The sequence below is a fragment of the Mandrillus leucophaeus genome, unplaced genomic scaffold (assembly GCF_000951045.1).
Source record: "Mandrillus leucophaeus isolate KB7577 unplaced genomic scaffold, Mleu.le_1.0 Scaffold1257, whole genome shotgun sequence".
NCBI lineage: Eukaryota > Metazoa > Chordata > Mammalia > Primates > Cercopithecidae > Mandrillus > Mandrillus leucophaeus.
In genome coordinates this window covers 94,512-109,241 of record NW_012100954.1, presented here as the reverse complement: position 1 = coordinate 109,241, position 14,730 = coordinate 94,512, and the positions used below count along the sequence as shown (strand labels likewise).

General features: G+C 35.2%; 1 protein-coding gene across 6 annotated transcripts in view; it reads left to right on the top strand.

Moving 5' to 3' along the window:
• Positions 1–14,730, top strand: part of NELL2 (NEL-like 2 (chicken)) — a 422,942-nt gene that overhangs the window by 389,196 nt on the left and 19,016 nt on the right. For 5 of the 6 annotated variants that reach the window (XM_011971997.1, XM_011971995.1, XM_011971994.1 and 2 more), the window contains one exon: positions 8,069–8,209. The exons of the other annotated variant lie outside the window; for it this stretch is intronic. In XM_011971997.1, the coding sequence (XP_011827387.1) occupies positions 8,069–8,209 (141 nt within the window). The remainder of the gene's footprint in view (positions 1–8,068; positions 8,210–14,730) is intronic. 6 annotated transcript variants of the gene reach the window in all.

Below are 14,730 nucleotides of genomic sequence, written 5' to 3'. Positions count from 1 at the left end.
AGCCAGTTTTTGTACTTCAAGATATCTAAAGACTGAAATGCAGGGGACTTTGATTCAAACAATAACAAATTCTACACTGCTGCTTTAGTTTCCCACAGATATTTATTTTCCTTGCAGGAAAAAAACAAACAAACATTCACTGTACCCTTTAAGGGTAACTGCTTTCTTTCAACAATCTGCTCATGGTGGGAGGAGATGAGTAGGTTGATTATTCATCAGTAGACTTTTAATTAACTCAACTACTTCCAGCTGCATGTCTCATCTCAGCTCTACATGGTATTTCAAGACTCTTCGGGGTTTTTCAGGGAAGATTACGACAACCGTTAGCCATATTCTTAATCATTAATAATTATTAATAATCAGCCATACCCGATTATCACATAAAGATTCTAATCTTTGGTTCCTTTTACTCTGTCTCTACCGCTTCACCTATATTCTATTTTCCAAGAAAAGACAGAAATGTATTATACTTTCTTCTATCCTGCTGTCATTTTTCTTTTTGTCTTTGTTGGCTTTTTATACTTTTCTTTGTTCCTCTAACATAATGTTTACAGGGTTGGAAGTAAAGAAGAAGAGATTTAAAAATGTTTTCAGTCTTTCATTTTAATCAGAGGTGTTGATGTATTCTTTTTGTTTAAAAATACATATAATTAAATAGGTATATAAAAGTGTGTAAAATTAATGCATTCTCTTCACCTATTGTACTGCATCTAATATTATAGTCTTTCGGCAAAAACATTTGAAGTACAATGAGGAAGTATCATTTTACCATCATGTTATTTTTGTCTTAGTGTATGCTTTCAAACTGTCATTCCTGCCTTCATTCCCCTCCAACCCTAGCAGAACTCAAGTGTGGCATAGTGAGTGTTCCACTTACTTACTTGCTGTTACAAACAGAGCATTCATTCATCTATTCATTCAGCATGTGTTTATCAATCTCCAACCATGTGCCCAGTTCTCTTCTAAGTGTTAGAGATATGGTGTAAAATATAACATAATTTCTGGCCATTTGAAATTTACTCTGAGAGATAAACATTAAATTAATATTTATAAAAATTATTTTCAAACTACTGTGATATGAAGGAAATTTTGGAAGTGAAGGAAATGCATTATATCTTGATTATGGTAGTGACTAATGTGAAAAGACATGAAATTGTTAGTGATTTTTTTCCTATATAAATTTTACCTCAATAAAGTTAATTTAAAAAAAGATAAAGTAATAAAACATTTAGGAATAAGTTCAGGCAATATATACACAATACATACATTCAGAAATCTGTAAAATATTACAGAAATAGGAAATATATCATATGTATTGATTAAAAGATACAATAATATAAAGATTTCAATTCTCCCAAAGTCAAAATATAGAATCAATGCAGGCTTTCCCCTCCCCCATTTCTTGTGTTTATTTTGTTTTGTTTTGTTTTGTTGCTGAGAAGTTCACCAACTAATAAATCTGAAATTTATTTGGAAGGACAAAAAGCCCAAATGAAAAATGCTTTTGAACATGGGAGAAAAACATAGGTAGGAACTTCTCCAGAATTGAAATTGTATTAAATCAGTGTAATATTTGTGCAAGTTTAGGCAAAAAGAAAAAGCATATAGATGCTATTACAAGGATATAAAATACAAGGAAAATAGACTAATCATTAAGTAATAGGAGATCTAATATAGTCTCCGGAGTCAAAGAAAGCTTCCCCAAGGGACATTAATGTTAGTATGGGACAGATAGATGAGAAGTAGTTAACTAACTCAGGTGAGAGGATGAGAAAAAGAACATTTTAGTCAACAGGGAAAACATATGGAGAGACTCTGTGAAGAAGAAAGAAATAATAAAATACTAAGACTCTAGTAACCAAAAGAAAAGTCAGATTGTCTCAATTTTCTTTCCTTTTCCGGTATATCCCCCAGACATATGGAATGTGAACTTGGTCAACCTGACATCAACACAGGGGACATGAGAGGGAGTTGTACACTGACCAAAGATAAGCATTGCAGAAAACATGCTTCTTTATCCTTGTTTCCACTTATTCTCTACTTGAAATGTTTATAACCTTTTTCTTTATGAAATGTAGTCTCATAAGCTGGTGAGATGGCCTCGAGTCTTCCCAGTCCCACTGGCTTGACACATAACTGCTGCCCTGTTCTTCCCAAGGTGCAGCTTCCACATCACTCTCCTGTTAATAACCCTTCAGTGACTCTTGATTGTTCACAGAAGAAAAGACATTCTTTCAACTAAATCCATTCTATGAAATTGTATTTTCCTCTGTTTCTTTTCAAGTAATCGAATGATGAATGTGAACATGCTTTGTAAACTCTGAAGGATTATTTTGGAGATGGGCATGGAATTTGCACATATTAGATACCTCTTACGAGCCAGTTACTGCTTCTCCTGTGAGGCCTCGTATGTTAACAGCAAACTCTGAAGAAAGTATTATTCCTAGTTCAAAGAGCCAACGAGCTGCAATTCATTGACTTTAAGATATACACTGTGATATTCCAAAGCATAGGCTGATTCTGTTTGGCGAAGTGTTGGTCTTGAAAGGCAGCCTACCATAAGGGAAAAAAGAACTGGGCTTGGAGTTGAAAGGGTTCTGTTCTGTTTGCTGTCACCACCTTCTTGTCTATGACATAAGAATATTTCATATGACTCTTGTAATGATTAAACAATATGATGAAGAGATTATATCTGTGCATTTTTAATACCAGTCATTAACTTCCTAATTATGAACTATAGAGTAATGAATATAATTTTCTCTAAATATGCAATGTTGGGTGTAACTTGTGCAGAGGATTTTGTGGTTTTCCATTTTTATTTACATATGTTACCATGTTGTATTTTCAAAAAATTCATGAGAAAATCAGTCTTCTTATATGAAATTTTAGACAATATTTTATACCCAAATCTTGCACAGTCATTTAAAGTAATATAATGAGTTTGTATTATTTGAGCATTCATGCCTAAATGTTGAAAGCAGACTTCCCAGAAGCTCAACAAGAGACAGATGGAAATGACCTTGTGATTCAAAAAAATGTTTCAGATAATCTAGACAGCAAATAACCCACATGTGGGTAATCAGGAGTTCATTGTTTTGGGGATCTTTAATTGCCTACTGTTTATCAATATAATTTAACTACCAGTGCATGTGATGATGATATAAATAGAACACTTGCCTATTTTTAAATGAGAAATGTCATATTTTTATTAATGATAAAATAGTATGAAAGAGAGTACTCTGTGTGACTGTCATTAAAAACAGTTCACTCATCTTGAAAAAGAGCTGGATTTCCTTTCTTTTTTTATCCAGTGTAAGAGCAGACACTAATCAGTTTTCTTGAGAGTGTTAAAGTAATAATTAGGGTCTATTTTAGGTATGGATTGTTCTGGACATTTGCACATTTTTTATTGTTCTTAGTTATTTTATAGTAGAAATAACTATTACTATGCATGAGAAAGAGGGTGTTTATCACTCAAGTGTCTCATTCTACAACTGCAGTTAATTTTATAAGGAAATAATTTGTCATTTTCTAAAATAACCCTTTAAATGCTGCTGGCAAAAGCCATTTTCAGTTGATTGCCTCTGAAGCCAGTGATTTGTGGCATTGTACAAAACAACCAGTCTTGTGTCACCATTCCTGAGGGGGACAAAGAAAACAAGACACTGATGTATATGAGCTTGGTTTTTGTTGTTGTTGTTGTTTTTCTATTCATACATTTTCCTTTCTTTTTTTTTTCTTTTTTGGTTTTTGTTTTGTTATGTTTTGTTTTGTTTGTCTGTTGATTTGTTTTTAATGATTGCCTCAAAACATGTGTGCTTTCTAGGAAATCTACACTCAGCAGTGCCTTTCATTTTTATTATCTAAGTTGATACTGATCCCCAGAGTAGGACTGATATTCATGACTGTTGTTGGATGGCTAAACATCTTTTGGATTTTAGATTCTCTGTGCTTTTGGACAGCATTTTAATACTATTGCTAGCTGACTGTTCTAAATGTGTTACTGAAAATGTTCTAAGAAACTAGTTCCTTTCTAAGACAGAATATGTAATAAAATTATAAAATTCATGAAATTTACTCTTAGTTTTTTATATAATGTGCGTACAGAGTAAAAAGTTAAGGTCCTTATGATTAAGACTAAGTCATATAAGCTTATACAGCCTATACTAGTTTTTTGAATACTTTTATTTAGCTTGGAAAATAATGCATTCAAATTTTGAAGTTCTTATACTGAATAAAATAATATCATTTTTTCCCCGGGTCTGCTATTTACTGTGTATCTGACTCAGTTAGAGAATATGAAGTTAGGTTTTAACTAACCTAATGAAAGTACCCAATAAATAAATTATCTGAACTTTTTTTTACTGCCTTGTGTTGTTAGAAAATATGTGAAGCACAATATGAGCATACTTGAAAATATGTGTGCATTTATGTTGTAATTCTAGTTAATGTCCTCATTTGTATATAGAGAAAATATACTTAATTCATAAATTGTGGATCAGATTTCAATTCTTTATTTACTAAGTATTTACTGAGTGAATAAGGATATGCATACCATCAAATCACTTACAGATGAGACTGTTTGTTTTATTAGATCTTTGGCTTTAATTAGAGTCATGAGCCAAAAAAAACATGCCTTCTAGTGGGAAGTGTATACTCTGTCAATTCAAGCACATTTTCATTGTCTACTGACTAACCAAAGTAGAAAAATTTGCATAAACAAATCAAAATTAGCAGGAACATAAAAGTGTAAAATGAGGTTGTGTATATTATCTGGCTAGATTTTCCCTATTCTAAATGATAGCAAGCATATAATCTTGATCTATGACATGAGTGTCTTTTATAAATTCAGACGTATTTTAGACGAATTAAGGCATTGCATTTCACAAGGAATTACTCTGCAAATCCTTTTGAAAGATGAATAATTACCCTATATTGTATATTGCTGTTTTCAAAACTTCATTGTTTTTCTCATATTCATAGACCATTTATACCAATATTTACTTAATATTGTTTCTGTAATTCTTCTCATATTAAAATTTTAAATAGTTTTATTACTCTACTATAAGTCTCACTTGCTACAATTGGAACTAATTCAGAAAAATAAATATGTAGCCATTAAAATAAAATATCTACCCATTATCACCTACATACCATGTCACTGGTGGCAGATAAGTTGCATGTTTGGAAATACTGTTCCGTATGATTGTAAATTCAGATTTTCATAAATTTAATTTTATTACAATAAAGCACAATTTAAGTAGATGATTAACTAACTGAAGGCAGAAATTGCGTCAGTGTTGTTTATCCTTATTTCCCCAGCACTTAGTTCTTGGCATATAAAATGCATTCAATAAATATTGAATATGTAAATTAATGCATGAACCTTATACAGATGGTCCCTGACCTAAAATAGTTTAACTTATGAGTTTTTTAATTTATGATAGGTTGCTTGGAGTATTAAATACAATTTCAACTTATGACTTTTTGACTTACAATAGGTTTATTGGAAGGTAACCACATCAAAAGTGGAGGAACAGCCATATTTACCTATTCACCCTCTATAATCCTATCACACAGTAATAATTAAATAATAATAATGCCCAAAGTTTATATGAAAATACATTATGGGCAGGCACATGCTTGTATTCCCAGTCTTCAAAACACTAATTAATATAACACATAGCATTTCTATTAAACTTTATGGAGTATATTTATAGATCAAGAAAGTTTACTGTAATGTAATTAAGAAGAAATGAGTATGAAGCAGTATAGGAGTGGGCCTGGTAAAGGAGTGACAAGAGAGAAATGAAGTGAGAAGTAACAATCTAAATATATATCTATACCATAGAAACTGAGATAACCTGACGACTATGTCAAGGAAGGAAGAAAGGACTAAACTGAAAGCTAAATATAGATGGGAAAGTTGCTTCAGTGGAGAAAGCTCAGTTCCATCAAGAGTTACTTCCAAATTACCAGCCCTAGTGACCAAATTCTTCCAAAACGAATGACTCTTAACCATCCCCTGTATGGCTTTCTTCCAATAAAACTCACTTCTAAAGCTTGAATTCCAACCTGTTTTCTTTTGTCCATGCACTTAAGAAATGACATAATCAATTTTCTACATCATTTGGGTTAGAAGAAAAGACCATATAAAGCTAAAATGAGCAAAATATTCTGGACCTATTTAAAATCAGAGGTTCATCAGTTAGGGAGGCCCCTGAAGTACAAATAGACTATTTCACAAAACCTATGAGGCCTCAGTAAATGAATGCAGTCCACATCAGTTATGTGTCAGGAAGTCAATGGTTAGCTGATTTGATCAGTCGCAATTATTTTGACAGTTAAGAATGACTGTCAATAGTAACTGATATCTAAAGAAGAGGCACCACAGAGGTAGAATCATTCATAATTCAGAAATAATGCTGAACTATTACAACTATATAAAATATTTATTTTTTGGCCCATTACCTAATAATCTAAGAGGATGGTTTGCATACTATTTTGCTGAAGGGACACTTGACCTATCAAGAAATAAATGAGTGATGGCTCATTTATCTGACTTTTTTTTACTTATGTATACATTTATTCATTAATTTATCTCTTTCAACATTGAACTTCTGAAAAGAGGACATTTTATAAGAAAATGAAAGGAATATATGCTTCCAGGAATTTGGAGGGAATTGAGACTGAAATAAGAAGGAAGTAGATTCTGTCAACTTAAGTAGTCTGTCTGGAGGGGAAAGGTCTCTAAAAAGCATCTTGTCTTACCTTCAACTTGAAGGATGTCATCGTGCCTGGTCACAGAAGCAGGAAATATGATTCAGGTGTCAGAAGCATATAGGAAAGAACCATCCTGCCTTGGCAGGTTGGAACCTTCAGCTATGGCATATGGCTATCAAGATGGGAGTGGGAGACATGTGGATATTTTTGGCAGCCACAATGGGTCAGCACCATTGGATCATATAGCAGAGTCTAAGTTAAGCTGAAAGATCCTGAAAACCAGGAGCTAATGAGGACACACTTTGTAAGGCAACTTCAGGGATTACTTTTCCTCCTGTGAGCAAAGGAAGGTACTTGAATGGTGTTGGAAGTTCTCACGATTCAGTAGACCAGACAAGAAGAATCAAGGGCTTTCAACATTTAGGAACAGTAATAAGCCTCTGGAGGAAGTATCTGAGACTCAAGATCCATAGCTCTCTTTGTATAGTAGATCCAGCATGATCTACATCTATAAAGGAGCACACACCTGAATGTCAGGCACTATGAACGGTCAGGTGACTTTGGTTAAATCCCGTAATTTCCCTCTGCCTCCATCTTTTTTTTTTCCCACATGTTCAATGTACTATCTACATGGCAGAATTTTTTGAGGGTTGAATGAAGTGGTGTGTGTGAAACACAGTAGAAAGTGACATAAATAATATGTATACTTGAATATGTGAAGCATTTTGATTCATGAATGCTATTGTCATTTATATTGGAGTGTCAACTAAGGTTGATTTCTTTCTCATGCCATAAGTCCATCCCAGGTAAGTAAGGAAGGTGCACCAGATTGTCTCCCACAGGAACTCAGGTAAGTCTTTAGAGCGTCTGGAAAAGGCTATTCATTGTGATAGGGAAAGGGTATATGTGGATCACACACTGCATATTAAAGGCTCTGCATAGAGGTGATACTTTTCACTCCTGAGCTGGCTTAAGAGACACTTCACCTATCACGTGGCCATACCTAACTGGAAGGGCCTGGAGAATCATAATCCTAGCTTGTGTCTAGAAGAGCTAAAATATTTGGTGAGCAGCACTAATGACCATCACATATGGATTCTTTCCATTTTCTACAGTGGAATGCCTTTTGCATCAAAGAAGCCTTCTAGATGTTTCTCCTGTTATTAATAACACCACATTCTTTCTGTATAGCTTTTAACAAACAAGTGGACTTTCTTAATTTTATGTATTCCCAGTTTCAAGGATTTGCTGGCATTAAAAATTTTAGTAGCCTTGTAGCAGAATATTCTTGTTTCTTTAAAAGAAAATAAATAATTTTATAAAATCCCTCTCTTTTTTTTGGCAGACATTGATGAATGCTCTGACGGTTTTGTTCAATGTGACAGTCGTGCTAATTGCATTAACCTGCCTGGATGGTACCACTGTGAGTGCAGAGATGGCTACCATGACAATGGGATGTTTTCACCAAGTGGAGAATCATGTGAAGGTCAGTACAAAGAGAAGACCTAGAATTTAAGAACTTCTCTTGAACTTGAGGAATATATCGTAAGCTATAAATAGAATACATTGAGCCAGTGTTATTAGTGTTTTTACTATATGTTTATACAACAGTGATTGGAAATATGTTAAAATCTAACTTTTTCTTGCTAATTATGGTAATTATTGTTATTTTTAGATAATTAAAGTTTGTGACACTAACCCAGTTTTCTGTGGATTCTTGCAACTGTTAAATGGTGTTTTTAGAATGAAAAAACATGTAGTATCACGTAAATTTTTTAAAGGAAAGCATGCATACATCTGATCCAAAAACATGTAGCAAAAATACATGATAAAAAGCAAGATAGAGGAAAAATGGGAATAGAGGAAATGCAATGATGGTGTGGTCAAGGATGACATACACAATACATGCTACTCAGGGCTATTTCTAACATGACATTTACCTGGCAAAGTAAGAGATGTTTAGTGATTGTTGAATGTTGGATACATAAGATATGGTCCCTGCTTCCATTAAGTTTTCAATCTAAGAGGAGTAGAAAATTCAATCAGATTATATTCAATTAGTTACCATTAATTTTAAATTATTTTGAACGGATTGACAAATCTGCTCCTCTATAGCCTCTATTGAAGGGGCATGATTTTTAGAAAACAGGCAGACAGAGCAAGCAGAGCCCAGTGAGTAATTGCCAGGGAAACTACACGCACTGAAAGGATTTGTCATTAGAAGTCTTGGCATAGGAATGAAAAACAAAACACAACTTGAGAACTCATTATTTTCTCCATTTGTATTTACACCTTCATAGAGCCTGAGAGGATAATGGGGTTAAGATGACACAGTCAATGAAAGCTTTTGACAATCTAACCTAAAGATACTTGACACCTAAATGATAAGATGTTTTTTATCCTTGTGCCTCAAAGGATTTTCACAAAGAAACAAGTGAAACAGGCTTGGGTGATGGATGCCAAGGCTTCTAGCCTGTTTTGCCAGCAGCAGACAAGCTCTGGAGCTTGAACAGAGTATTCATCAGGATTTCCACCTAGGAATGGGAATGCTGCTGTCTTACCAGGGGCTAAAACCTGGCATTTGCATGTTACCACTTAAATATGGTCTGAGGGCTTTATCTTGCACTGGTGAATGTTCCAGAGTGAACATTTCCAGCCCTGGAGAGAATGCCAGGAACCACAGATTATAGTTTCAAGACAGATCAGACAGTGGAATTTTGTTCTTCCCTGATAAGCTAGTTTCTTTGTATTTTATAGAATTTAATTGAGATCATCTTTTTAAAAAATTATGCACATAAAGAATGAATATAAGCTGATTATAAATAATGCAAATCATACAGAAGCTTGTATATGGATTAAAGCTGAATATGCATCTTCATTTCACCTCCCCCCTTTCCCCATCTTTTCCACTCATCCTCTAGGGGTTACCTATGTTTAATTTGGGTTAGTATCCTTGCACACTTTTTTCTGTGCATCTGAATGTGAGTAGAAAAACACACATACCTCTCTTGACTGTCTTATATTAAATTTGTAACTGAGCTCACTGTCTTTCAAATTTGTAATCACAAATCTCTAGTGTATTGTATTAGTTATCTATTGATGCCTAACAAATTACTCTCAAAACTTAGCAGCTGAAAACGGCAAACATTGTCTCACACTTGCTGTGGGTCAGGGATTTGTGCACAGCTTAGCTGGGTGGCTCTGATTCAGCGCCTTAATGACATTGCAGTCAAGTTCTTGGCCAGGATTGTGGTCTTCTTATATTGAAGGCTTGTCTCTGGTGGTAGTGGGGGGAATGGGAATCTATTTCCAAGGACATTCATGTGGCTATTGGCAGATCTCATCTCCTTAATACATGGGCCACTCCTCAAGGCGTGGGAGCTTGCTTTCCCTAAAGCAAACAATCCAAGAGCAGATGCCCAATATGGGAGCCATAGTCTTTTTACAACCTCATGTCAGATGTGACATTCCATCACTTCTCACACTTTATATTTGTTAGCATCAAGTCAGTAAGTCCATCCCACATTTAAGGAAGGGGATTACACAAGGGCTTGAATACTAAGTGGTGAGGATCACTGGGGCCATCTCAGAAGCTACCTACTGTAAGGGCCATCAGCACTGTCCAGCATTCCTACTTCATTTCCTTAGTTACATTCCCTTCCAACTTTCCAGTTAACAGCCATTTCACAACTTCTTAAGTCTCCTCAGACTTTGGATACTGCTTCCTTTCTCTTTATTCTCTGTCAGTGGCCTGTCTACTTAACTGAGAACACAGAAGTAGTCAAAAGCCATCTGCCTCACTTTCCACCACAACCCATACTCGCTTATTTATTTATTTCTATATATCTGCTCATTTATTTCTATATACCTGCTGCTTTTTCTCCCTCCTCTTTTATTGGAGGAAGTGGCCCCACTCCTATCAAATATGAAACTCATCATTGTATCTTGCATCTCATCCTCTCTCACCTGTTTAAGGATTCTGCCCATATATTATTAACTTTCTCTTCCGTATAATTAAGTCTTTTTCTGCTGCATCATTCCTATCAGTGTTCAAAGAGTCAAGAGTAGCTGCCATCTTTGAAAACAAAACAAAAGCAAACAAAATGTAACTTCCCTTGACATCACCTGACTCTACAGACATATCTTCCAGTTTTCTGTCCCCTTTAGAACAAAATTCCTTGAAAAAATTTTCAGTACTTGTTATCTCTGCCTTCTTCCTTCCAGCGACACTTTAGTCTCACTGCTCTAGCCAATGCTTTTCTTTCAAGATTACTAACAATTTCTATTTTGCCAAATTAGCTGATCAATTACTATCTCCTTGATCAACTACTCAGGCATTTAACTCAGTTGATCATTCTTTTCTCTCAAAACATAATTTTCCTCACTTGGCTTCAGGTTCATCACTCTCTCCTGGTTTTTCTCCTTTCTCCTACAGGCCTTTTTTTTACTCTCTCAAATGCCCCAGGGCTCAGGCCTTGTCGATCTTTTCTATCCATTCTCAATCCCTAAGTCAACCAGTTTCATGGCTTAAAATGCCATCTGTATATCCCAAATTCAGACCTCTGCCTTGGCTACAGATTCTACATCTAGTGGCCTACTAGGTAGCTCAACCTGGACGTCTAATAGACAACTCAGACCTAATATGGCTAAAACAGAACTTTTAATTTACTCTCTAAGTCCTACAGGTCCTTTAACATAGTTCTCCAGAACTACATCTTAGAGTCACTGTTTTCTTCCTTCTTTTCCTCATATCTCACATTCCATACATTAACAAATTTCACAGTTTCAACTTTCAAAATATATTCCCAGTCTAACCACCCTTTACCACTTCGGTTGTTAACGTCTTAATCTAAGCCATTACTACCTTTTGCCTGAACCACTATAACAGCCTCCAAACTGGTCTTCCTACTTCCATGTGCAATTCCCCTAGAGTCTTTTTTTTTTTTTTTTAATAACATTCAGAGTGATTCTTCTAAAACTGAAGTTAGATCATGTTACTCCTCTGTTCACACTCCTGGAGCCTCTCCACCCCTCTCAAAGCAATATGCAAACCCTGACCATGGTTGACAAGGGCTCACATGATATGCATCCTTGGCTTTCTTGCATTTCTAAAATATACAAAACACATTTATTTTCATGTACTGTCCCTTTATGTGGAATGCCCTTCCCCTAAATCTTTGCAAGGTTCTTCTTTCCTTTAATTCAAATTTCTTCTCAAATGGTTTCTCCTGGACAACTAATTTAAAATAGTCTCCCACCTCTGACACTCTATTCACTTACCCTGCTTCATTTTTTTTTTGATAGAAATTATAAACTCACCTGAAATTATAGTATGTATTTATGTGTTTGCTTTCTTATTATCTGCTTTAGAATGTAAGCTTCAAAGGTCATAGTTTGTGTTTGCTTGTCAGCTATCATATCTCCAATGCCTAGAACAGTGTCTGACACATAGTAGATGATACATTTATTTGTCCAATGAAAAGATTGAGATAAATAATAGATAGCTAATCTCTTCATTAGAAATGCATTAGGCACATAACCTATGTTGGAATGTAGATATTAGTATGACAGATAGTGGAGATATATATATATAGTTAAAAGTAGATATATAATAATGATCAGGATAAAACATAATTAATGCATTCATGAGTGTTCAGCCCAGAAAGTAACAAGGATAATTAAACTAAACATCAAAATAACACATTATAAATATGAAGACAGCAAAGTAGAGGATTTGTCTTCATAGACAAGGCCTTTCAAGGAAACCCACAAACATAGGAGCAGTGAAAAATCTTTTTTAAAAAAACAAAAACAAAAACACCATTCTGGAAAGATGATTCTACCATTATCTACCAATAAAATTTATAAAGATTATCAGAAAAACCTACTACTCTGTCAGAGGACAACATGCTCTGAAGGATTCTTTTTTTTTTTTTTTTTTTTTTTTAATATGAGACAGAATCTCACTCTGTCGCCCAGGCTGGAGTGCAGTGGTATGATCTCGGCTCACTGCAAGCTCCACCTCCCAGGTTCACGCCATTCTCCTGCCTCAGCCTGCCGAGTAGCTGGGTTTACAGGTGCCCGCCACCACGCCCGGCTAAATTTTTTTGTACTTTTAATGGAGGCGGGGTTTTGACGTGTTAGCCAGGATAGTCTTGATCTCCTGACCTCGTGATCTGCCCGCCTCGGCCTCCCAAAGTGCTGGGGTTACAGGCGTGAACCAGCATGCCCGGCCTGAAGAATTTTTTTAAAAGAACACATCTGATTTATTTGTATATGTGTGTGTGTGTGTGTGTGTGTGTATTTTATTATTATTATACTTTAAGTTCTAGGGTACATGTGCACAACGTGCAGGCTTGTTACATATGTATACATGTGCCATGTTGGTGTGCTGTACCCATTAACTCGTCATTTACATTAGGTATATCTCCTAATGCTATCCCTACCCCCCTACCCCCACTCCATGACAAGCCTTGGTGTGTGATGTTCCCCTTCCTGTGTCCAAGTGTTTTCATTGTTCAATTCCCGCCTATGAGTGAGAACATGCGGAGTTTAGTTTTTTGTCTTTGTGACAGTTTACTGAGAATAATGTTTTCCAACTTCATCCATGTCCCTACAAAGGACATGAACTCATCCTTTTTTATGGCTGCATAGTATTCCATGGTGTATATGTGCCACATTTTCTTAATCCAGTCTATCACTGATGGACATTTGGGTTGGTTCCAAGTCTTTTCTATTGTGAATAGTGCTGCAATAAACATATGTGTGCATGTGTCTTTATAGCAGCATGATTTATAATCCTTTGGGTATATACCCGGTAATGGGATGGCTGGGTCAAATGGTATTTCTAGTTCTAGATCCTTGAGGAATCGCCACACTGTCTTCCACAATAGTTGAGCTAGTTTACAGTCCCACCAACAGTGTAAAAGTGTTCCTATTTCTCCACATCCTCTCCAGCACCTGTTGTTTCCTGACATTTTAATAATCGTCGTTCTAACTGGTGTGAGATGGTATCACATTGTGGTTTTGATTTGCCTTTCTCTGATGGCCAGTGATGATGAGCATTTTTTCATGTGCCTGTTGGCTGCATAAATGTCTTCTTTTGAGAAGTGTCTGTTCATATCCTTTGCCCACTTTTTGATAGGGTTTTTTTTTCTCATAAATCTGTTTAAGTTCTTTGTAGATTCTGGATATTAGCCCTTTGTCAGATGAATAGATATATTTTTTAAAAAAGATTAAAAAAAACTTCTAAACATTCTCCATTTAGTGCAATTTCTGTGATTTGTAGAATTGTAATATTAGTATTTAGAAGGATTCCATTTTAAGAATATGATTATATCAGAGAAGGTGCTATTTTTTTGTTGCTGGGGGGAAGAAAGTAGACAAAGCCACAGTGGTAGCTTTACAGTTACTCTGAAGTGTAAGACTCATACTTGAAGGGCATGAATAAATAACTTCACTGTGTCACTACTTTTTAGGTTACAGTTGTGTGATCTACAACATACATGTTTATAAGCTGCATTCATACAAATTGTTTGCTGTTTTGCCATCCATTTATCTCAGAGATTTAGACATTTCATCCTGAGGTAACATGCCAGAGTCCCATTTTCCTTATCCATCCCCCATTTCCACTGTGCCTAAAACCTTGTCTCTCTCTGAGACACCATCCAGTATCTTTTTTCGCGTAAATCTCTTATATTTCTGCCAACATTTCCCATTATTGCTGTAATTTCTGGACAATCTTTAAGTTTGGTGAAGTTTTTTGAACTTTTGATACCAAAAAAATGAAGTTTACATGATAGTATTTTAAATAGTCTGTTCAAGCCCAACGCTGTGATTGAGAAAAGCACTTGATTTTGAGAAGAAATATAAATGTCATGCTGTGAAGGAACAAAGAGAAATTATTTGCTCTTTGGTATCAAGGAAGGCTTCTCAGAGTACCTAGTATTTGCTAAGTATGATGAGATTATGGCCAAGTCGAGATAAGGAAAATGACTGCAAACAAGA